At 42.9% G+C, this 25,053-nt stretch overlaps 1 protein-coding gene across 1 annotated transcript; it reads right to left on the bottom strand.

Moving 5' to 3' along the window:
- Positions 1-485: 485 nt before the first annotated feature.
- Positions 486-21,342, bottom strand: LOC118936651 (transport and Golgi organization protein 1 homolog). Its single transcript, XM_090232382.1, has 25 exons — positions 20,629-21,342; positions 19,684-19,817; positions 17,986-18,072; positions 15,695-17,852; positions 15,130-15,411; positions 14,906-15,039; positions 13,061-13,186; positions 12,915-12,936; positions 12,702-12,790; positions 12,519-12,596; positions 12,280-12,390; positions 11,759-11,830; positions 11,538-11,642; positions 11,298-11,420; positions 11,042-11,123; positions 9,049-9,101; positions 8,835-8,925; positions 8,619-8,757; positions 8,243-8,435; positions 7,987-8,054; positions 6,456-6,544; positions 2,923-2,982; positions 2,771-2,817; positions 1,283-1,631; positions 486-1,139 (listed from the first exon to the last, which is right to left on the bottom strand). The coding sequence occupies exons 1-25, from the start codon at positions 20,747-20,749 to the stop codon at positions 859-861; spliced, it is 5,094 nt and encodes a 1,697-aa protein (XP_090088508.1). The 5' UTR covers positions 20,750-21,342; the 3' UTR covers positions 486-858.
- Between the last annotated feature and the right edge of the window lie 3,711 nt (positions 21,343-25,053).

Here is a 25,053-nt window from a genome sequence, read left to right as displayed (position 1 = left end):
CCTACAGAGAGTAAAACATTTCTAACCAAAGCATGCAATGATATACATTTAATGCAAATAGTCTTTAGTCACGTGCAAAAAAAATGGGTTATTTTCTTTTTATTGATAATAAATAGAAATAATGTGATGCATTCCTGATGTAACATAACAAAAAGAAACAAATGTGAAACCAATGTAATATGACAGGTCTTCAGTTAGTGGGTGATTTACTGGCCTTTCACATGTAATGCAGCTACCCATACAAAACAAAATGCACTGTCAGACATTTCCTTTCAAACTAAAATGGATCGCAAAAGTTGTCATATGCGTCATATGAACAATAGAAAACTGCAGTATCTTTTACCAGTTTTATTAATAAAATATCCTAAGAACAGTAAATTACATCTGACTTTCAACCTTCCCTTTCAGTTCATTCTGAAGAGAGTTTTGGGAAGAGCTCAGATAATATGGTACTTCTGAAATGATTGATCAAGCAACCCAAAAGCTTGGGGTCCATTTCTTTTTAATAATAATTTCCACAGGAAACCATGATAACATTGTGAAATGAATACAAAAATCAACATAATAACCTTTTAAAAAAAGCTCAGTCACACAATAGAAATGTTATTGCACAATAGGACCTCTTGCAGAGTAACAAGCCTCAGTACTACTCCTCTTCAAGTCTATTACATTTCAGACAAGAAACATAAGACATTGATTTTCTGATGCTTTAATAGGAACTAACTTTTTAGATACTTCTGTTGTTTGCAAGTATATCATATATTTATTTTCAGCTAATTAAAAAACAAAAAGGAGAAAAATAAAGAGATGAATCGTGGTTGATTAAATGTAGCTGGGTCGTTAATGGTTGGTAGGTGTCTAAGGCTCTGCCATGGCAGAGCTGTCTGAGTCCTGGGGGGCAGCTGTTGCCTGCTGGGACCTATAGTCTTGCCCCTGGCCCTGGGGGCCAGCGCCGGGCTGGGGGCCCACTGAAGAGTCATGGCCATGTGGGACCTGTGGCTGCACAGGGAAGTCTCTGGGGCCGACATGAGGGTATGGGGCCACCCCAGGGGGCAGGATGGAGTGATCAAGTGGTCCATAGTGCACGTAGGTATGTGGGGGTCCCATGGGTCGGGCCATAGGAGTGCTGCCGGAAACACCTAGGTAGAAGGAAAAATGAACAAACAAATTAAATATAACACTGCAGTACCAACATAACAATAGTATTTCAGTTGTGGTTAGCGATGCAAATAACAAAGACTCAACTTGAGATAAAAGCTGGGGGCCAGAATTCACCACCTACCGAATGGGGGAGGCACCGGTTCATAGTGAGAAGGTGGAGGAAGGTACCGGTTGTGTGGGGAAGGGGGACTGTAAGCACCAGGAGTTGGACGCCGATGTCCGGGTGGTATCAACGGGTGTCCGTTAGGCGGTGGGGGTCCAGGAGGCATCATGCCTGAGTGTCCGTTGTCTGGTCGGTACACGGGAGGCATGAAGGGTGGGGGAGGAGGGATGTGGTGGCGTCCGGGAATGGGACGGTAGCAGAGTCCGGAGGGATGGCTGATGACTGGTCTGAGGGGGCCGGGTCTTGAGTCGGGGGGGGGCCTGATGGGAGAGACCAGCAGGGAGCCAGGACCCTGAGGTTGAGTGTTCTAGAGGAACAACAACAAAAAATATTAAAACAAAGAATAGCAATAGGTCCATTGTACTTGTAGCCCTGCTGCTGGCACCAACAATGAGAGTCCCTTTCATCTGATTCAAACAGTTTCGTTAGGTTAGAACAAAACAAACAATTATGCACTGGTGAGAAAGACAACAATATCCCACAATAATAAGTCAAGTTACACAGTCCCACAAGAATCACACAACCAAGTGCTACACACCGATTCAGAATCAGGACCGTTTCCACAAAGCATTAACCTCAAAACACACACAGCTTTAAATGATAACACATTTGAGATATCCATCATGTAGTTGTGCTGAAGTTATGGCTTTGTAGAACAATGTCACCAATTCATTCAGTGGGGGTCAGAGGGAGGGTGGGTGTTGTAATATAGGGAAAAAATAAAAAGGAGCTTACAGACGGGCCACGGGGAGCGGCAAAGGTCTTCAGACTTCAATGGGACTAGGGCGGCAAAAGGTAAGCAGTTTTGCAATTGTCGCCGTTCGTGGTACTCACTCCAGTGAGCTGCGGCGTTGGCTCTACGCTCAACGCTTCAAAATATGCATGGTTGACCATTGAGCAGAGTCCATCTCGCCAACCAACCAATGTTTTAAAATCACAACCGTCGAGCTGACAACAACCGAGACCGCTGGCATCTACACACAGTAGGCAGAAATGTTCAGTTTACCGCAGCCCGTCTGTAAGCTCCTTAAAACAAGCAACCACGCATGTCAGACTCCAGCCAGCAATGTTAAGTCTGACAACCCTGTGAAGCCACTACCCAGCTGACTGCCACTCCAGCCACTGATCCACGGCTGGGGTAAGCATGCTCACACACACATCCACATCCCTGCCACTGCTGCCTCCAACATAATACTCACTGCCTCTGGGTTCTCTGTGGAGGCCTGGGCCTCAGCCTGTGACTCTAGTGGAGCGGTCTGTTTAGTGCAAACACACCCACATGATGGAGGAACAGGGGGGAGAGATGCCCATAAGACCGTAAGGACTCACGGTGTTTCGTTGAAACTTTCCTTCTCTAGTTCCATGTCACTTTTTCCCTCCTGACATTGTTACGTAATAAGGAAGTAAATAACCTGTGGACATTTTCAGTCAATTTGAGACACTTACCGAGCTGCCCAGATCGCTTGGTGAGGATGTACTTGGGGCCATGGTGTCTGTGGAGGATAAAAAGGGCAGAATGATTAGAGGAGATTTAGGATAAGCGCTCGATTAGGGATAATACCATATCAACCCTCATTGACAAAAAATACAATCCCTACCAGGTCTAGAAGCCACTGGGTGTTTGTGGTCAGGAGGGTAACGGCCGTGAGGTCGTGGTCCTGTTGGACAATAAATACACGGTGATACATCAACGTAAAATGTCAAATCTTCTAGAATGCTAACCTTGGCTCTCCTGGTTGTCATTAGGCACCTGACTCAAGACCACGTTACTGGTTCATGCTACCATCTATTTATAGCAAAGTCTGGTCTATTTGGTCATGTCATGGTAGGATATTATTCTTCCAGAACTAGAAGTACCAGTACCAGAATATTTGAGATTCTTCAAAGAAGCCACCCTTTGCCTTGATGACAGCTTTGCACACTTTTGGCATTCTCTCAACCAACTTCATGAGGTAGTCACCTGGACTGCATTTCAATTAACAGGTGTGCCTTGTTAAAAGTTCATTTGTGGAATTTCTTTCCTTCTTAATGCATTTGAGCCAATCAGTTGTGTTGTGACAAGGTAGGGGTGTTATAAAGATGGTATTTTACCAAATAGGGCTAAGTCCATATTATGGCAAGACCAGCTCAAATACGCAAAAAGAAACAGTCCATTACTTTAAGACATGAAGATCAGTCAATCTGGAAAATTTCAAGAACTTTTAAAGTTTCTTTAAGTGCAGTCGCAAAAACCATCAAGCTCTATGATGAAACTGGCTCTTATGAGAAATGCCACAGGAAAGACCAAGAGTTACCTCTGCTGCAGAGGATAAGTTCATTAGAGTTACCAGCCCAAATAAATGCTTCAGAGTTCAAGTAATAGACACATCTCAACATCAACTGTTCAGAGGAGACCACGTGAAGCAGGCCTTCATGGTCGAATTGCTGCAAAGAAACCACTAAAAGGACACCAATAAGAAGAGACTTGCTTGGGCCAATGAACAAGAGCAATGGAGATGAGACTGACAGAAATCTGTCCTTTGGTCTGAAGAGTACAAATGTGAGAGTTTTTGGTTCCAACCTTCGTGTCTTTTTGAGACGCAGAGTAGGTGAACGGATGATCTCCATATGTGTGGTTCCCACCGTGGAGCATGGAGGTGGTGTGGTGTGATAGTGCTTTGCTGGTGACACGGTCTGTGATTTATTTAGAATTCAAGGGACACTTAACCAGCATGGCTACCACAGCAGTGGTACGGCATCCCGTCTAGTTTGTGCTTAGTGGGACTATAATTTGTTTTTCAACAGGACAATGACCCAACACACATCCAGGCTGTGTAAGGGCTATTTGACCAAGGAGAGTGATGGAGTGCTGCATCAGATGGCCTGGCCTCCACAATCACCCGACCTCAACCCAATTGAGATGGTTTGGGATGAGTTTGACCCCAGAGTGTAGGAAAAGCAGCCAACAATAGACTGTTGGAAAAGCATTTCAGGTGAAGTTGGTTGAGAGAATGCCAAGAGTGTGCAAAGGTGTCAAAGGTCAAAGGGAGGCTACTTCAAAAATCTCAAATATATTTTGATTTGTTCAACACTTTTGGTTATTACATGATTCAATGTGTTGTTTCATAGTTTTGATGTCTTCACTATGATTCTACAATGTATAAAATAGTAAAAATAAAAACCCTAGAATGAGTAGGTGTCCAAACTTCTGACTGGTACTGTGTGTATGTGTATATACAGTTAGGTTGGAGTCATTAAAACTCGTTTTTCAACCACTCCACAAATTTCTTGTTTACAAACTATAGTTTTGGCAAGTCGGTTAGGATTAAGTTCATCTCTAGGAGACAGAATGCGTCTCCTTCCTGAGCAGTATAACGGCTGCGTGGTTCGAGTACAGGCTCAAAATGGCCAGCATCCCGGAGTCTCCTCTTCACTGTTGAGACTGGTGTTTTGCGGGTACTATTTAATGAAGTTGCCAGTTCCTCAACGTGTCAGGCGTCTGTTTCTCAAACTAGACACTAATGTACTTGTTCTCTTGCTCAGTTGTGAACCGGGGCCTCCCACTCCTTTCTATTCTGGTTAGAGCCAGTTTGCGCTGTTCTGTGAAGGGAGTAGTACACTGCGTTGTGCAAGATATTCAGTGTCTTGACAATTTCTCACAAGGAATAGCCTTCATTTCTCAGAACAAGAATAGACTGGCGAGATTCAGAAGAAAGTGCTTCGTTTCTGGCCATTTTGAGCCTGTAATCGAACCCACAAATGCTGATGCTCCAGATACTCAACTAGTCTAAAAGGAGGCCAATTGTATTGCTTCCTTAATCAGAACAACAGTTTTCAGCTGTGCTAACATACTTGCAAAGCGGTTTTCTAAAGATCAATTAGCCTTTTAAAATTATACACTTGGATTAGCTAACACAACGTGCCATTGGAACACAGGAGTGATGGTTGCTGATAATGGGCCTCTGTACGCCTATGTAGATATTCCATTAAAAAAAATATAAACTTTCCAGCTACAATAGTCATTTACAACATTAATGTAGACACTGTATTTCTGGTCAATTTGATGTTATTTTAAATGGACAAAAATAAATGCTTTTCTTTCAAAAACAAGGACATTTCTAAGTGACCCCAAACTTTTGAACGGTAGTGTATATTTTAAACATAAAAATGTATGGAATGCAGTAATCCCACAAGGGAAAGCAAAGGCTGAAGCTTTTGTAACCTAACGAGTTCCACACACAACAGCTGAACACAACAAAAACTCCATAATACTGAAAGAGCAAGAGGCATGCAAGAGCGGTTATTCCAAATTGTGAAAGCAAACGGGGGCATAGGAGCATTCTGGGTCGTCTGGACACGCAAACACAGGTGAGAAAGATGGCAGTAGAGGGAGAAAAGATGGCAGTGAAAGAGACAGGAAAGAATGTCTTTGAAAATCAGAGAGGACGTAATCAGAAGACAAACATTAGGAAGAGGAAAAGGTCAGAGGTGGGTACCAGTAAGGAGCAGGATGAGAGCAGTAGGAAGAAAAATAAGTGAATTATTGAAACACCACAGCGGAGGTAAAGACAGGGAAAAGGAAAGGTGAAAAAGAAAGCGGGGAGTCAGGGCATACAAGGGTGAACAAGGGGGGTTTGATTGGCTGAGGGATGGTACTGCTCAGCCAATCAGCAGGGCCAAGGCTGTCCGGGCCGGGGGTTCAGGAGACTCCCGATAGGGCTCGTTCCTTCACCCCACAGGGGGGGCACCCGTGAACTTCTATCATGAGAGGAGGGGGAAGGGGCACCTCCGCTCACAGGTGAGGGCCCGTACTAATCACCTGTTTAGCAAAACCATTTAACAAAACACTGTCAGTCTCTCCACATTGGACCAGCTGCAAGGAATACAAATCAAAACCTCAGGAAAACATGCATTTCAGAGGGTGGAAGTCAAACAGCAGATGGGGTATCAGACAGTCAAAAAGTCCAAGATCTAATTTGAAACGCAGTCACAGCTGATATCCAACCGACAAGACAATAGAAATGTCCAGGAACGTTACAGAACGTTCAGATAGAAATATGATTCTCCGTCCTCAAGAATAGTGTCATATCAGCTGAATGCAGACGTTATTTAGTGCTGGCGACTGGCACATGAACTGAGGATTGGTTCTTACCTCGTCGGAGAGGCATGGGAGCCATCCCAAGGGTGGGCTTGAACAGAGGCCTACGGAGCTCATTCAGCTTGCTGGACATGGAAGTCAGTCTAGGGTGAAAAAAAGAGACCAGGCATTTAGATTCTCAATACTGTACCTCCAAATCTAGACTAATACAGCTTGCAAAACTGTGACCAAAACACTTGCATTTGTGGCCCTTCGACTTGGCGGTGCAACCTTTGGTTCACAATGCTTCTCTTTTTACTTTACTATTATGACTCATTCAAAAAGTAAATGTGATATTGACCAAAAATTAACCAAATGAAAGGATCTGCCTGTCTCCATTTTGAGTGAGCAATAGGTGAGGTGCGCATTCTAATTAGCACAACCATATGACCGCTGCTTAAAATGCAATTCGGAAAAAGGCCGTTTGCAAAGCAGCTACTGTTGTTCTAGTTACAGAGAGGAGAGTCACAGCTTTCTGTGAGTATACAATGACATTTCTCAGCTCTCAATATGGAGCTCATGGCACCACTTAACAACCGGAGTAGGCTATGTAGTACATGGTTTTGATGCGCCGGTGGAGTGCACCATTTGCAGTGAATAGGGCTACATCCAGTAGCCTGGACGGGCCTAGTGCTGGAAATCTTTTGTAAGACATTACATTTGCTAATAAATTAGCTATCTAGTAACATTAACATATTTAGAGTTAGCAATCTAGATAAGTGTTTTGAGTTTCCACTTCCTCAGGTGGTGAATAATATAGCCTAGGTCAAGCTGTGTAGGCAGACATATTGGATCATTTTGGATCCTAATTGGACAGGTTTCACATCAAAATACCAATCATGCATTCCCTGGATGTGTTAGAAGAAATATCTTACTTTTTGAATCCTAGAATACCATCTCAGTTCGCTTGTCACTGGAGAAAAAAAATATTCTACTGGCTACTGTTGATAGTGTACAAAAAAGAAAGCTACAAAGACAACTAGCACTTGTCTTGGCTAGCCTACTGTAGACATATTGAACTCTCCTTCAAAAAGCAGTCTGTCTTGATTAAGGGACAACATACTATTTTTAAATGTAAAATAATATTTTACAGGCTTACTTTAGAAAATACATTTCCGCAATTCTAACAAACAGAGCAATGTCTTACATTGCAAAATTATATCATACAGCTTTTTAATATATCATGAATTAATAACCAAATGTAGCCTATTACTAGCTGAATAGAGAGAGAAAGCATGCATCTCAATGGATTTATAAACTTCCACTGACAAAAAAGTCACATTGCACCCTGAGTAAATCTATCCAAATCAATGTTAGAACTCAAGGGCATGCTAATGTAAAGATGGCTAGTCATTATTAGCCTGGTTCTGTATGGAATGCAGGTACATTATGGGACACAGGTCAGGTCATTATATCAGTGGCGAAAAACGTGCAGTGGCGAAAAATGTATGCAACCAAATCATGTGCTGGTGCCATCAACTAAATAAGCCTTGAGCCCTGCATTGGTATAGCCCAATTGAGTCTGTTGTTTTAGTGTTGCACTCACAAGTTATGAAGGTGAATGTTTTCCTTCTTCTCGTTGAACATAGCTTGCTCTGCGGCGCGTGCAATCGCCTAGAGAGAAGGAATAGACATTTAAAATCTCCTGTTTTGGACTAAATTCACCTTACAAATGACTGGCCAAACAGAATACTTTTAAAAAAATGTCCTGATCCTAATGTATGTGCCATCGATGGGGGTTGAGAAATGAGACATGTTGTTTCTTTAACAAATGGACAAAAAAAAAGTTGTATTGTACAAACCCAGTTCTCGTGAGATTTCTGCTCCTGCTTAATGATCTGGGCTTTGTAGGACTTCTCGGTCCGTTTCAGCTTATCCTGGATCTCTTTAACGCGCTGCCTACACACCTTGACCTCCTCCTCTAGGGCCTTGCTGTCCACCTTCGTCAGCCGGTCTTCCTTGTTGGGGCGCTCAAACTCCTCCTTGGTCAGCTTCCTGTAAGGCGACACACAAATTAAATCAAACTCTACTTTAAGTCCATTTGAAAACCTCAAACCTCACAGTAAAAGAATACAGTAAAAGACAATGATTTTTTTTTTTTTTATGCTGTGGAACCATGGAGAACAAACCCTACTATAGTATTAATGCATGAACTGCACCACTTCTGATTCTACTTACTGCTGCAAAGCGTTCTCCTTCTGCTGGTACATCTCAGTCATGATGTCATTCTTCTGCTGCAGGGTCTTGTACTGGTTCTCCATGTGGTTCTTGTCACTTTTCACCAACAAGATGTCATGCTCCAACTTCTGAAATTGCTCTGTGGCGAAAACAAGTTGACAGTGTTGAGAGAGAAAAGGTAGTGATGCCTATCAAATTCTAGTTGCTGGGACATACCTTCCAGCTCTTTCCTGGACTTCTCTTCGTTCAGCAGCTTGGTCATGAAGCGATCGCGCTCTTCCTCCACAACAGACAGAGTGGTCTGGACCTGTGGAAAGTTCTGCCAACAGTTAGTGCAAGAGTTGACACACTTCTTGGTTCTGAGCACAAGTTTTACCTGCCTTCAGGTACACAGAAATCTGGGTCTGTTCAAGAAAGAACTCAGTCTTACCCGAGAGACGACCATCATTTGCTTAACGCGGTTTTGGATGATGGTCTGCTTGTCTGAAACAAATAATAGTAAACACAGTGACACGTTTCAGGAAAGTAGGCGTATGTACCGTGTCAATAATTCACAGGAGAGGCATTTGAATGTATAACTATCAAAATGCGTTTTCTTTTTTGCAAAATGCCTTCTGGTATGTGAACTTCCATGTGCCTTAATAACAAACTTGTATACCATCCGTAAATACGAGTACAAATGGTAAACTACGAGCCGAGTTAGTTTAGCCACAGAAAAAGGAAGGAACCTTCCCTCTAGTCTTGATTGGCTGAGATAATGGATGAGCTGGACGCGCCATGAAACGAGTTCGGATTGGTCTGCCATGTAGCACGCTTTGGTCTATAACATGAGCTTCTCAGTATGTGTAAGTAATCCTTTCTAACGCAGCTTTTTTGAAAAGATGCTCTCCACTTTTAGGAGGACCAAGTTTTGAAATCAGTGGACTGTCCGGTGGAAGCAGAGTATGATAGCTAAGTAGATGGAGAAAATTCTGTGGTTTGATTGCAAATATGCAGAGGCAATCGAAAATAGAACACATTGAAGGCTGTTGTATTCTGGAGACAGGTGTTTTATACATCTTCAAATTAAGGGAAACTATTTTCAGATATAAGTTTCTAATTGTCAGAAAGTCGTTTTCTCATTGCAAAATAAAGCATATTGTTAGCTAGCTAACGTTAGCTGGCTGGATCGGCAGCTAATGTTAAGTGATTGATCTGTGTAATAATATTATTCATATCGCAGACACATTTGCATTTCTAGTTATAGCCTAATGTTAGCTAGCTAGGTTAACATTGAACTAGTTGGTTAGTTTTAGCTACCAGGGGATTCATGCAAGGTAGTAACGTTATGAGTTTGGATTATGGTTAATTGTTTAGCTAGCTAAACAAAAGTCTCCACTATGCAAGTAACCAGATTTTATTTGATATGTGTGTGATCACCAGAGACGGTAATATGTGAAGAACATGACCTGCATAAAAGTCCAAATTAGGATATAACGTTAGGCCAACGAGACACTGTCCAAGTACTAAAATTCTCCAGTAGAATACCCTGCTTTTACTTCGTCACACTAATATCCGTAAGCTATTTTCTTAATTTGTATATAATGATTTTGTTGTGAGTTTATTTTCCTGTAATAATGAATACTAATTAGCTAAAGTTAAGACCTTGTCAGGTATATGATATGGTCATTATTTGAACTGGCTAGCCAACTAACAAGCTAGAAACAAACCAAACCAATGTTTAGAAATGTTCTTGGTTTGCTAGATTGACATATACAAAATTCAATTTTTAAATGGTTGGGTTTATTGGTGTTAAAATACACCAATTATGCTATTTTGGACCACCAGGCTGCTGATGTCATGCGGCCTGTCGTTTTTGTGATTCGATTTTCTCTTCATAATAGAATGTTCATGTCACCGCGACAACTGTCTACAGACATGTCGATAGACGTAGTGTAAACCAGCCTTTAGTCTTGAAATCTTTGGTAGTTTAGTACACGACCTCACATGTGAATCCTTAAAGAGATGGGTGGGGCTAAGGTTAAAGAGGGTGTGAACAATGCTGAATGGGTATAGACAAAGAAGAGCTCTCCAGTATGAGTTACAAGCTTATTAACTTTCAAAGCATAATTACTTTCCCATTGTTCCTCAACTGTAGTGTATGAAATACCATTTTGTTGCTCCAAGTCTCTACCTTAATCCAATGTAAAAAACGATTTAAAATGTTGCTACATAAGACCAAATCACATGACAGTATCCTAATCAGAGAAGGCTGGTGGGAGGAGCTATAGGAGGACCGTCTCACTATAATGGCGTAAACGGAAGGGAGTCAAGCGCACTGTTTCCATGTTTTTCATTCCATTCCAGCCATTACACGGAGCCCGTCCTCCTATAGCTCCTCCCACCAGCCTCCTCTGATTAGGACACAGTGTCAGGTGACTTACCGTTAAAGGCTTCCCCGTTAGCCACAACTCCACCTTTCAGGTCATCGCAGGCCTCCAGGTCTCCTAGCAGGTCAGACAGAACCTGCCAGAGAGGTTGAGAAGCACCAATTGAGACACTTTTCCCCTGGAATCAGTCAAGAAGTATTTATTTGGAACATAATAAAGGTGACATGTTTCTTTGTCATCAAGGTGCATTTGAGAAGGTGTGAACAGGAATTGATGTGTGTAACAATATCGTAACGTGTAAAAAACAAACCTCAACGTTGTGGTCCTTTTGAACGAGGGAATCCTCCAGGTCTTTCTGAGACTTGTGGTAGACTTTGATCTGCTCTCTTGTCTCCCTGTGCTTCTCCTCCCACAACTTGGCAGCATGGTGCAGCTGTAACAAGGAAATTAGGTCATAAGGACGGTGCTATGCAGGCCCTGCATGGCCAATGAGTCCTACACAATGTCTTGAGGCTTAAATTGTGAATCGTTGTTCCATATTGGTACTCACCGAGAGGTTCTCCTCCTTCAGGGTGGCAATATCCTTCTCCAGAACCTGGTGCTGGACATTCCGGGCATCTTCACGGAGCTTGACTTCATCCATCAGAATGGTAAACTACAGATTCAATGATAAGGATAATTAAAAGGAAATAAACCCTTTACATTTGATTGTTGCAATGTTAATATATTTGACATATTTTCATTGGGCATGTTCACGTATTTGACATATACCTTGGAGAGTGCGTCCTGGGTCGTCTTCTTGCTGCGCTTCAACTTCTCAATGGTTTTGTCCATTTCGGACATCTATGGGCAAAGATAATGATAAGCATAATGACAACCATCTTTCTCTGTGCTCATCAACGAGCCATCCTATTTAGGATAGTAGCTGGCTAATAGTAGCTGCCTATGCTGTCTACATCACGAAAGCAACTGCTCTCTAGGGTGTCTCTTTCGTTTGCAGGCTGTCACTTTTTCTCTGTGACTGCCCGCACAAGTCCAGGTAGCTGTAATGGATTGTGGTCATTTTAGTCAATTACCACATTTTCTGCACTAAACTATGTTGAATATTTATTTGCCTGTTGAAAACTACAACGTCCCAAAGTTTGTGCTTGATTTGATTTCTCTCTACAGAAACGGCACATTGAGCTCACATAATAAACTAACTTAATGGGATTCAAATAATTGAACCGACATCAGAGAATTGGTTGTTCTGAAACATTTTAATTACAGCCAAATCGCTCAATACTACTCACCATATCGTCATGTTTCGCAGTGTTGGCCCGCTCTTTGTCAAAGGATATGGCGAGTAAGTGATTTTCCTCATCCAGGCGCTCATTTTGTCTCTCCATCTCTTGCACAATATTCTATTGGATAGAAAAAAAAATGCGTAGTCAATTTAAACACTATGGAGAAGAAAACAATTATAATAAAAAATAAAATAATTGTCAGCATGACAATGACATGTGATCAAGATAATATTTCTCAGAGACACCTCCAAATCCTGGATCTTCTCCAGAGATAAAGTGGCAGATTTTTCCGACAGCTTTTGATTTTCTTTAAGTTCTTCGCCCTAAGGGGAACCCAGTAGAAATATACTGTCAAAACATTATGTCCCTTAATTCACATTGAACTCAAAATTCTGGATCTTAGTCAGTGAAAAGTCTCTGCAACTTACCCGTTGCTGCAGTTCAGCGACCTTTTGGAGTATCTCCTTCTTCTCTTGTTCAAGCATTTTCATCCTGTCCACCAGCTCTTTTTCAGTAGCTAATAAAATACATGACGAGAATATGAAATCAGACATGGTTTACACGTGACAAGGACAACAGCCTGTAAGCAATATGAATGAGGATTCACTAGGCACCCTAAATAGCCAGAGAGAAGAACTTACTTAGATATGACTTGCTTTTGACCTGTGAGGAGGAAAACAAAAAAGTGGCAGCAAACAGCCTCCTCAATGGTAGCATACAATACATCATAGAATAACATAAAGCAATCAGAAATTATGAAAGCGGTAACTGTGCAACAACGACTTACAGATAGAATGCTCCTCCAGAAGAGGAAGCCGATGACCCCGGCACCTGCAGTGACCAGCACGGGTTCACAGAACACGCTGTAGAAGTCTGGACCTGGCTTCCAGTGCTCTGGCAGACTGGTGACCATCTGGGGAGAGACAGGTCCAATCAGTATTACGACAGCACATGTCAGGCTTAGCAAATAAGTTGGGTAATAGTTGGCCTGAGATGACAGATGAAAATAAGTGATGTTAAAAACATTGAACTAAACCATCAGGCATTCCAGTGTTCCATTTACAAGCATGGCTAATGGATATCCCACTGACCACCCTCTAGGTCAATGCAAAGAGGCATATCTTCAGATCAAATCAAGGTGGGTTTAGAAATAGACATAGACTATAACCTAGTGTTGATCAAAATCAATAGAGAGAAGATTTGCCTTGACCTTATGTAATCAATTGGGATTGGATTGGCCTGGGGTCCTAACACTGTCCATCCATGGTGACCTTTGCACAATACAGAACTTCCATTGCAGTCTCTCAGTGAAAGAGAGTGGATCTAACTAACAAGCCTTAGGCCTATGTGGATTTAGAGTGCAAAAGAGTGCATCATGTAGCCTTTCACCCTGTAAAATGGCCAATAAACAAAACAGATGATTACATAACATATCACTAGACATGAGCCATGTGTAGATTTGAATGGCATGTAACCTCAGGTGATAGTTATGTAAGGGGGAGCTGTCAGAGCAAAATTCAACAACTTGAAGGCACCTCTCGATCTGAGACCCAGATACAGGAAGAACAGATACTGCTAGTCTGGAAAGTGAGCCATTTTTTTAATGAGGAAGAGGACAGGCAACTTCCACTTCGAAAAAAATCTAAACGAAGAGCAATCAAGTGACCCATTCTAGGCTGCAGCTATTTGGGAAATGCATTAGGTATTGTTGGACAAAATCATTCCCCAAGACAATGAAGTTGCCAACAAGATTCAGTTTCAATGTAGCTAGCCAGCCAGCCATATGGCGGCCTAAGACTTGACTTGCCAGCTAGCTACATTGTAACCAACTACTTACATATTGAAGTACAAGACAGTACAAGACAGACAGTTGATCAGATTCTGTCATCAGGGGCAAAGTGGGTAATGGGGTTGTTTCTTCCGAATCCATCGCTACCGTACGTTACTTTGACAGTTGAGCTGGCTATCAAGTTAGTTTGGCTTGTGACTTGCAATGCAAGTCGTTTGCGTAAACCCGAAAATCCTAATTTCACCAACTGATCAACGTTGTCGACTATTGGAGAGGATCCTTCATCGTGGTTCTATTTACCCAGGAGAGGACAATATGTACCTATCTTTCTAGCTACTATAACCTAAGCTTGAAGGTTAGCTTGCCAATGCTGGCTCTGCTTCGCCAACAACATGTCTACTAGCCTCCTTTTAGAGGTCTGAACGCGATTACTCTACGCAAAGCCTGGTAAAACGAGCGGCGGGATCATTTATATCCCACTCAATAAGCAAAACACCGGCTGTGGACACTTAACTTCAGCCTACACTTCACTAGAACACGTCTACAAAAAAATGGGAAAGGATCACTGAACCTGGGCTGCATTCAGTACGTTTTTACGTTCTGGAACGTTTAATTTAACGGAAACGGTGCTGTACTCAACTACCAGTTGAAAAAAAGGGGAAGGGTTGGGTAACGCTGTCAGCATGGCAAATGCCCCCCCAAATAAAAATAATACATGCATTGTCCCAGCAATAATAAAATAAGTATGAATACTTGAGTCCTAAGCACTACATGCAGGCAATTAGTCAATTACAATGGAAAGGAAAGCCCATTCACAAGAGAGAAATACATGAAGTAACTTACCATAACACCATATATTCCAAGATACTCATAAAACAGGGTGATGAGATGACCAGATAAAATTAGCACTGATACGAATGATGAACCACTCTGCTCATCTTCATGGAAATCAGTGACAGGAGGTGACTCCAGAGAGCCTGGAAATACAGCACAAGCAAATTAGGTTAATGCATACAGTTTACATCTCACCACAATTTCAAAAGTAGGGAAATATAATGAACACCTACCTGAGGGAGGGTGATCCATGTCTACGCTAAGTCCCATGTCCAAGGTATTTTCCAAAATAGTTTGAGGGCCCCTCTGGATTTCTTCTGGAGTTTTAGAGCTTGCCTGATTGTCTTTGTTCCTGTTCAAGTACCCACTATCCTCATCAATGCCCATATCTGGTATCTTCTCAGGTGCCTTAGTCTCTTCACCCGTCTCTGTCACAGCGAGGTTGTCCTTGTCTGTGTCCTCCACAGACTGCGGGAATGTCTTCTCTTCCTCCGCATCATCAGACATATCCACATCTTTTGAAACATTCAGAGAGGTGCAAACAGTGAGTAAATGTTCATGCATTACAATCTAACTGTCATTGTCAGGAAGTGTATTTGTTCTGTCAACAGATTACTATTTACTTTGTTGTACTTCTTGGGCATTTCTTAAATACAGCTTATTCTGCAAACCAAATCTCCAGGCATTATTATCACGTCATTAGCAATGTAATGAGACTTTCCAAATATTTATTTAACAAAAGGTTTTAATCCTCCTATACTCTGACATGAACATAAGCTGAAAAAAAAAAAATATTACCTGTGTCAGGGTGTAGTTGACTGCCCACTGCCATGGGAGCACTGTTTCTGGCCGTTGAGTACTTCTGACTCAGGGTGAACACCAATTCCTGGAAGTCGTCCAAAATGGAAGCTTCCTCAACAAACTCACCAGCCTCCTGCTGCAGGTCAGTGTTCTCCTGGGCATCCAGCATCCTCTCAATCTCATCCAGGATTGGGGTTTCAGAGGCTTCCAAAATGGCTTCCAGCACCTTTTCAATGTCCTTACTGGTGTTTGTCTGGGACAGCCAGGCAGCCTTCAGCTCCAGGTCAGAAAACAGGAACTCCACCCTAAAGAGATTCTGAAGACCTAGAATCTTTTGGAGGCGCTCCATATCCTCCTCCTTGAAGTGGTCTCGCAATAGTGTCAGCCTCAACACATTGTCACTGTTTTCCGTCTCCTTGTTTGGAAGGGGATCCAGAACTTTATCTTTAAGTGAGGGTGTGTGGCTTTCAGCATCATTTTCAGTCTCATGCACCTCAGGTTCTATGTCAATAGCCTCGTCGTGTTGGACCACATCCAACACATCACTGGATACAACATCGGTTTGTGTATAATTATTGGGTTGCTCTGACCCAAATTCAGATAGACTTTCTGTGTCATTTTCATCAGTGTGCTCAGTTTTGGATGAAGACAATACCACATTTTCATCCTCTAGCAACTCTTCCTCAATCTCTTCCCCCACTAGGTGTATTGAATCATCCTCCTCTATGGGGAGTTCAAGATGGCTCTCTTTCACCATTGTGTTTTTACTTGGATCCGGGATCTTCTGGTATGGTTCTTGCAATAGTCTAAAAAGCTCTGTACCACCCTGTTTAAATGTATTCTCTACTTGTGAGAAATCTATTGACTCCTCTTTTTGTATGGGGAGTTCTTCAACAGCTTGTTTCAGCTCTAATTCGTTATTTTTACTATCAAAGTATGAGAGCATGTCTGTCTGTGAGAGCTGTTTAGGGACTGGGCTGTCATCTACTGTAAGATTCTCTGCTAAAGCCTCAGTGTGTCCTGCCTCATAAGCAGGAGGTGTTGAAGGTTCAATGTCAGCTTCTTCAGATTCATCCTCAAACTGCAACATCTGAGAATCCTCATCGGGTACTTTGACAGCATCATCACTGAAATTAGAGTCCGCAGGTTGCTCAAAGATTAGCTCAGAGGAAGTAGAACAGCCAAATGACTCCTTGGGTTCTTCAATTTTGGGAGGCTGCTCTGGTGTAATCTCACCTTCGTCATCCTCCTCATTTTCCTCTGAACTGGCAACATGAGCTATTCTTTCCCCACCACTGACAACGTTAAAAACTGTATCACCAAATGCAGACCACAGGTTATTGTCCTTGGAGTCCTGTTTCTGTGTATGAGGTACCTCTGATAGACTGTCTTCCTCATCTGTATGATCAGATTCCAGAATGTTCTCGTGTTCCAAATTAGAACTTTCTTCAGAAAAAGCCAGCAATGGAGTTTCCCTGAGATGATAATCACTTTCCTCATCCTGCTGATATTCAGTCTTGTCACTTTCCTTATCATATGGAGTCACCTTCCAAGTGTCCTCATCATTGGAAGTGACAGCATCAAAAGTTATTCCAAGTGTGGTTTTTAACTCCGGAATAGGTCTGCCTTCTGAAAAACCATCAGGTGCATTTTCTAACTCAGGATCATCTTTGGATAGAGGTTCTGAGGGGGTTTCTTTGATCTCACCTTCCTCTGGTTCAACAACACTGTACGGCACAGAGTCCTCTGTCCTCTGCTGATCTTTCTGAAGGTAATCTTTGATCCTCTCAGCTGTGGTCTCAAGTACAGTGTTATATTCCACTCCCTTTGTGTCAAGAGTTTCAGGGTGAGGCAGAGAGGACTCTAAAGCCTCAAAATGTCTCAGATCATCATTATCTAGAACCTCTACAACCTTATCAATGTCCTCAGGAACATCCCTATCAATCTCATCATTTTCTAACAATGTCACTTCAGGTGGAGGCTCATCCACTTCCACCGTGGTGCTCTCAGCACTTTTGTTAAGGTAAAAAGTCTCTGTGGTTACTTGCACATATTCCTCCTTGTCTGTTAACAATAAAGAGGAACCTAACAGTAAATCAATGTCATAACTGTCAAACTTATCGTGTCCAGTGTCAAAGCAAACAAAGTCGGTTTCCTGAAAAGAAAAAGAAAACATAGTTTGAGTCATACTACCTATTTCAGAAAGAAGTTCAGTCATTCCAGATAATGTTTTAAGCGATGATGCATTGGCAGTAGTGAACTAGGCCTACATCTATTTATTGACTTACCTCAGCAGGAATCTCCAATTCTTTTTCAGTGTATATGTGATTGATTACGAGTTGGTCCTTATTGAAGTAACCAAAGCTGTTACCAACCTATTGTAAGAAATGGAAACAAAACAGAGAATGAAACATGTTAACAAAACAGAAAAAGCTTCAACATTCCTTCTAGACTGCAATGTTATCACATAAAGTACCAGTAAAAAAGTTTGGACACACCTATTCATTCAAGAGTTTTTCTTTATATTCTACATTGTAGAATAATAGTGAAGACATCAAAACTATGAAATAACACATATGGAATCATGTAGTAACCCCCAAAAAGTGTACAAAAAAATATCTAAATATATTTGATATTCTTCAAAGTAGCCCAAATCAAATCAAATGTTATTGGTCACATACACTTGTTTAGCAGATGTTATTGCAGGTGTCGCAAAATGCTTGTGGTGTTGTTGAACCAGGAATGCTTTTCCAACAGTCTTGAAGGAGTTCCCACATATGTTGAGCTCTTGTTGGCTGCTTTTCCTTCACTCTGCGGTCCAATTCATCCCAAACCATCTCAAATTGGGTTGAGGTCGGGAGATTGTGGAGGCCAGGTCATCTGATGCAGCACTCCATCACTCAAAAAAAAAAAAAACACACAAAAAGCCCAAAACAGCCTGGAGATGTGTTGGGTCATTGTCCTGCTGAGAAACAAATAATAGTCCCACTAAGCACAAACCACATGGGTTGGCGTATCACTGCAGAATGCTGTGGTAGCCATGCCAGTTAAGTGAGCCTTGAATTCTAAATAAATCATAGACAGTGTCACCAGCATAGCACCCCCACACCTCTTCCATGCTTCACGGTGGGAACCACACAAGTCGAGATAATTCGTTCACCTACTCTGCATCTCACAAAGACACGGCAGTTGGAACCAAAACTCTCAAATTTGTACTCATCAGACCAAAGGACAGATTTCCACCAGTCTAAATGTCCATTGCTCATGTGTCTAGGTCCAAGCAAGTCTCTTATTATTATTATTAGGGTCCTTCAGTAGTGGTTTCTTTGCAGCAATTCAACAATGAAGGCCCGATTCACACAGTCTCCTCTGATCAGTTGATGTTGGGCTATGTCTGTTACTTGAACTCTGTGAAGCATTTACTTGGGCTTCAATATGAGGTGCAGTTAACTCTAATGAACTTATCCTCTGCAGCAGAGGTAGCACTGGGTCTTCCTTTCTTGTGGCAGGCCTCATTAGAGCCAGTTTCATCATAGGACTTGATGGTTTTTGCGACTGCACTGTTCTTGCCATAATATGGACTTGGTATTTTACCAAATCTTCTGTATACCACCCGAACCTTGTCACAACACAACTGGCTCAAACGCATTAAGAAGGAAATAAATTCCACAAATAACATTTTAATAAGGCACACCTGTTAATTGAAATGCATTCCAGGTGACTACCTCATGAAGCTGGTTGACAGAATGCCAAGTGTGTGCAAAGCAGTCATCAAGACATTGGATTCTTTGAAGAATCTAAAATATATTTTGATTTGTTTAACACTTTTTTGGTTGCTACATGATTCCATGTGTTTTCCAAAGTGTTGATGTCTTCACTATTATGCTACAATGTAGAAAATAATACAAATAAAGTAAAACCATTGAATGAGTAGATGTGTCCAAACGTTTGACAGGTGCTGTAATGAAATATTAACTCATACTTACACTCCCTGCCCATATATTTGTCCTCTGGCTTGAGAGTTTATAGTAGACATATATAGTCTCTCCTTTTTTAAATGGCAGAAACCGACAGTCTGGTCCGGTGAAATCGCTAAAAGCTTTCCCCCGGCACAAGAGCACTGTGGAGAGGAACGATTCAAAGATCAGTTGTTTCACCCCTACCAAAGATTTCAGCCCATTACCTCAGCGTCCACCCTTTGTGCCCCATGCACAATCAGGGCGTGAATAGAATACAAATCACTAAAGTAAGCCTTGTTTTATCTGCTTCTCTTTTTACAGAGCCATAGTATCCAAAAGGAAAGCCAAGCATTAAGGGTAAATAGAATATTGTTTTTGTCTTGATAAGGTAGATGTAAAAGAGGGGTGCAATAGCTAGCTTTATAGCTAACCAGGCCTATACACCATCTTGCAATTTGCTTCCTAAGCCAACAGAATTTTGATATATTTATGGTCCATTTAGTAAGTAACTATAGAGGTTGATTACAATCAAGCTAACACCTCTTATTGTGTGTAGCTAGCTAGTGGCAGTCGCCAGATCAACTGGCAAGTTGTCATGTAGCTAGTTAGTCAACTAGTAATCCGGGTCAACAGCATCAATGTAAATATAAGTTTAAACCGTCCCCTCGCACCATACCCGGGCGCGAACCAGGGACCCTCTGCACACATCAACAGTCACCCTCGCATCGTTACCCATCGCTCCACAAACGCCGGAACTACTACTTCAATGTTTCAGAGCAAGTGGCGTCACTGATTGAAACGCTATTTAGCGCCCACGCTGACTAAGCTAGCCGTTTCACATCCGTTACATTAGGTTATTATGTATTGGTATTTACAACTTCCCTTTGAAATGACAACACCGGTCAAGCTAGCTAGCTATGGAAAGATGGAAGTATCCTGAAAGTTCGCTTGAGTTCAGCGCCAAGTACTTACTACTGCATTCCTCGTCTGCACAGCTTTTGAAGTCGGAGAATCTCCCTTCGACTGCGGCTTTGGATATGAAATTATGAATACATAAAATAAAAATGTATACGTAAGAAACATTTACAGCCATGTTGGTAATTGGGCTGGCTGGTTCTGCTGGAGCATGAGCAGATGAAGCCTACACGTCGGAAAATCCAAGGCTGGAACAATTCGTAGGATGTTGATCGTAGAGGCAAATATCAAAATCTGGGCAGATAATGTCAAAAATAAGAGCAAGGACATGAAACCAGAACGCAGAATAAAAGCTTCTTATTGCGTCACAATACAAGTTCTGATTCGGGTTTATCACGTATTTGTTGGATAGAACTAAACCGTCCACAAGTTTACTGACAAGTGAACGCAAAATCCCATTTGATTTGACGATCTGACTACCGCAGATTTATTATGATACATCAAAAGCACATGTTGATTGTTTTGGTACCCAGTGCCTGAAAAACAGAGAGGATGTGACTCACATTTTCAGGGTGGGCTATAAACTACATTTATATTAACCTGTAAAAGTCAGAATTGATCAAATAAATGTTAATACAAATGCCTAGTTGCTGGACGAAGCTACGGGTTGGCGATCCAGTTGTTTTTGTTTCACCCGTTATCAAAATAGTAGCCACTCCCACCCGACTAGACTACAATCACCCCATTAAACCTGAGGACATAATTTTACTCACATTTGGGAGGACCCTCAATGACCGTAATGATCCAAGCTGCATGTCATTGCCAATGAAATGACAAAAAAAAGCATTGCAACAAATTACAGGCCAATACCAAAGACAATTTATTTAATTCCATTTTTTGATTTAACATTTATCTAGGTGTAACGGATGTGAAACGGCTAGCTTAGTTAGCGTGGGCGCTAAATAGCGTTTCAATCAGTGACGTCACTTGTTTTGAGACCTTGAAGAAGTAGTCCCCCCCGCGGCTTTTGTGGAGCGATGGGTAACGATGCTTCGAGGGTGACTGTTGATGTGTGCAGAAGGTCCCTAGTTCGCGCCCGGGTATGGGCGAGGGGACGGTCTAAAGTTATACTGTTACATAGGCAAGTCAGTTAAAAAAAGAGTTTATTATTTACAATTACGGCCTAGTGATATATTTTACATCATTTCCCATCAATTCCCATTATTAAAGTGGCTGGAGTTGAGTCAGTGTGTTGGCAGCAGCCACTCAATGTTAGTGGTGGCTGTTTAACAGTCTGATGGCCTTGAGATAGAATCAGTTTTTCAGTCTCTCGGTCCCAGCTTTGATGCACCTGTACTGACCTCGCCTTCTGGATGATAGCGGGGTGAACAGGCAGTGGCTCGGGTGGTTGCTGTCCTTGATGATCTTTATGGCCTTCCTGTGACATCGGGTGGTGTAGATGTCCTGGAGGGCAGGTAGTTTGCCCCCGGTGATGCGTTGTGCAGACCTCACTACCCTCTGGAGAGCCTTACGGTTGTGGGCGGAGCAGTTGCCGTACCAGGCGGTGATACAGCCCGCCAGGATGCTCTCGATTGTGCATCTGTAGAAGTTTGTGAGTGCTTTTGGTGACAAGCCAAATTTCTTCAGCCTCCTGAGGTTGAAGAGGCCTGCTGCGCCTTCTTCACGATGCTGTCTGTGTGGGTGGACCAATTCAGTTTGTCTGTGATGTGTACGCCGAGGAACTTAAAACTTACTACCCTCTCCACTACTGTTCCATCGATGTGGATAGGGGGGTGTTCCCTCTGCTGTTTCCTGAAGTCCACAATCATCTCCTTAGTTTTGTTGACGTTGAGTGTGAGGTTATTCTCCTGACACCACACTCCGAGGGCCCTCACCTCCTCCCTGTAGGCCGTCTCGTCATTGTTGGTAATCAAGCCTACCACTGTTGTGTCGTCCGCAAACTTGATTATTGAGTTGGAGGCGTGCGTGGCCACGCAGTCGTGGGTGAACAGGGAGTACAGGAGAGGGCTCAGAACGCACCCTTGTGGGGCCCCAGTGTTGAGGATCAGCGGGGTGGAGATGTTGTTGCCTACCCTCACCACCTGGGGGCGGCCCGTCAGGAAGTCCAGTACCCAGTTGCACAGGGCGGGGTCGAGACCCAGGGTCTTGAGCTTGATGACGAGCTTGGAGGGCACTATGGTGTTAAATGCCGAGCTGTAGTCGATGAACAGCATTCTCACATAGGTATTCCTCTTGTCCAGATGGGTTAGGGCAGTGTGCAGTGTGGTTGAGATTGCATCGTCTGTGGACCTATTTGGGCGGTAAGCAAATTGGAGTGGGTCTAGGGTGTCAGGTAGGGTGGAGGTGATATGGTCCTTGACTAGTCTCTCAAAGCACTTCATGATGACGGAAGTGAGTGCTACGGGGTGGTAGTCGTTTAGCTCAGTTACCTTAGCTTTCTTGGGAACAGGAACAATGGTGGCCCTCTTGAAGCATGTGGGAACAACAGACTGGGATAGGGATTGATTGAATATGTCCGTAAACACACCAGCCAGCTGGTCTGCGCATGCTCTGAGGGCGCGGCTGGGGATGCCGTCTGGGCCTGCAGCCTTGCGAGGGTTGACACGTTTAAATGTTTTCCTCACGTCGGCTGCAGTGAAGGAGAGTCCGCATGTTTTAGTTGCGGGCAGTGTCAGTGGCACTGTATTGTCCTCAAAGCGGGCAAAAAAGTTATTTAGTCTGCCTGGGAGCAAGACATCCTGGTCCGTGACTGGGCTGGATTTCTTCCTGTAGTCCGTGATTGACTGTAGACCCTGCCACATGCCTCTTGTGTCTGAGCCGTTGAATTTAGATTCTACTTTGTCTCTGTACTGACGCTTAGCTTGTTTGATAGCCTTGCGGAGGGAATAGCTGCACTGTTTGTATTCGGTCATGTTACCAGACACCTTGCCCTGATTAAAAGCAGTGGTTCGCGCTTTCAGTTTCACGCGAATGCTGCCATCAATCCACGGTTTCTGGTTAGGGAATGTTTTAATCGTTGCTATGGGAAAAACATCTTCAACGCACGTTCTAATGAACTCGCACACCGAATCAGCGTATTCGTCAATATTGTTATCTGACGCAATACGAAACATATCCCAGTCCACGTGATGGAAGCAGTCTTGGAGTGTGGAGTCAGCTTGGTCGGACCAGCGTTGGACAGACCTCAGCGTGGGAGCCTCTTGTTTTAGTTTCTGTCTGTAGGCAGGGATCAACAAAATGGAGTCGTGGTCAGCTTTTCCGAAAGGGGGGCGGGGCAGGGCCTTATATGCGTCGCGGAAGTTAGAGTAACAATGATCCAAGGTCTTTCCACCCCTGGTTGCGCAATCGATATGCTGATAAAATTTAGGGAGTCTTGTTTTCAGATTAGCCTTGTTAAAATCCCCAGCTACAATGAATGCAGCCTCCTTTGGGTCGCTGCATGGGATCCACTCCGTTGTCCTGTTTGTAAGGCAGAACACAGGATCCGCGTCGCGAAAAACATATTCTTGGTCGTACTGATGGTGAGTTGACGCTGATCTTATATTCAGTAGTTCTTCTCGACTGTATGTAATGAAACCTAAGATGACCTGGGGTACTAATGTAAGAAATAACACTTAAAAAAACAAAAAACTGCATAGTTTCCTAGGAACGCGAAGCGAGGCGGCCATCTCTGTCGGCGCCGGTTGGAATGGAAGATTTGGCTATTTTGGCTATTTCAGCCACACCATCACAGGTGTATAACATCGAATACACAGCCATGCAATCTCCATAGAATCCCATTGGCAAAAGAATGGTCTTACTGAAGAGCTCAGTGACTTTCAACATGGCACCATCATAGGATGCCACCTTTCCAACAAGTCAGTTTGTCAAGTTTCTGCCCTGCTAGAGCTGCCAACTGTAAGTGCAGTTATTGTGAAGTGGAAACATCTTAGAGCAACAACAGCTCAGCTGTGAAGTGGTAGCCCATACGCACACAGACAACTGCCGAGTGCTGAGTCGCATAGCTCGTAGAAATAATCCTCAGTTGCAACACTCACTACTGAGATCCAAACGGCCTCTGAAAGCAACTTCAGCACAAGAACTGTTCTTCGGGAGCGTCGGCTGGAGTAGTGTAAAGCTCGCTGTCATTGAACTCTGGAGCAGTGGAAAACATTTATCTGGAGTGATGAATCACGCTTTAACCATCTAGCAGTCCGACGAATGAATCTGGGTTTGGCGAATGCCAGGAGAACACTACCTGCCCGAATGCATAGTGCCAACTGTAAAGTGTAGGAATAATGGTCTTGGGCTGTTTTTCATGCTTTGGGGTAGGCCCTGTAGTTCCAGTGAAGGGATCTTAGCGCTACAGCATACAATGACATTCTAGACGATTCTGTGCTTGCAACTTTGTGGCAACAGTTTTGGAGAAAGGCTCTTTCCTGTTTCAGCATGTCAATTCCCCTGTGCACAAAGTCCATACAG

Source organism: Oncorhynchus mykiss, chromosome 4 (genome assembly GCF_057628025.1).
Source record: "Oncorhynchus mykiss isolate SJ-2025 chromosome 4, ASM5762802v1, whole genome shotgun sequence".
In the NCBI taxonomy this organism is placed as follows: Eukaryota; Metazoa; Chordata; class Actinopteri; order Salmoniformes; family Salmonidae; genus Oncorhynchus; species Oncorhynchus mykiss.
This window is presented reverse-complemented; position numbering and strand designations above follow the sequence as displayed.

Coding starts and splice junctions, on each gene's coding strand:
- LOC118936651 (XM_090232382.1), bottom strand. CDS start 20,749: ATGGCTGTAAATGTTTCTTACGTATACATTTTTATTTTATGTATTCAT. Junction 12,937..13,060: donor TCTGGAGGAGCATTCTATCT/GTAAGTCGTTGT, acceptor TCCTCCTCACAG/GTCAAAAGCAAGTCATATCT. Junction 12,391..12,518: donor AGAAGATCCAGGATTTGGAG/GTGTCTCTGAGA, acceptor TCTATCCAATAG/AATATTGTGCAAGAGATGGA.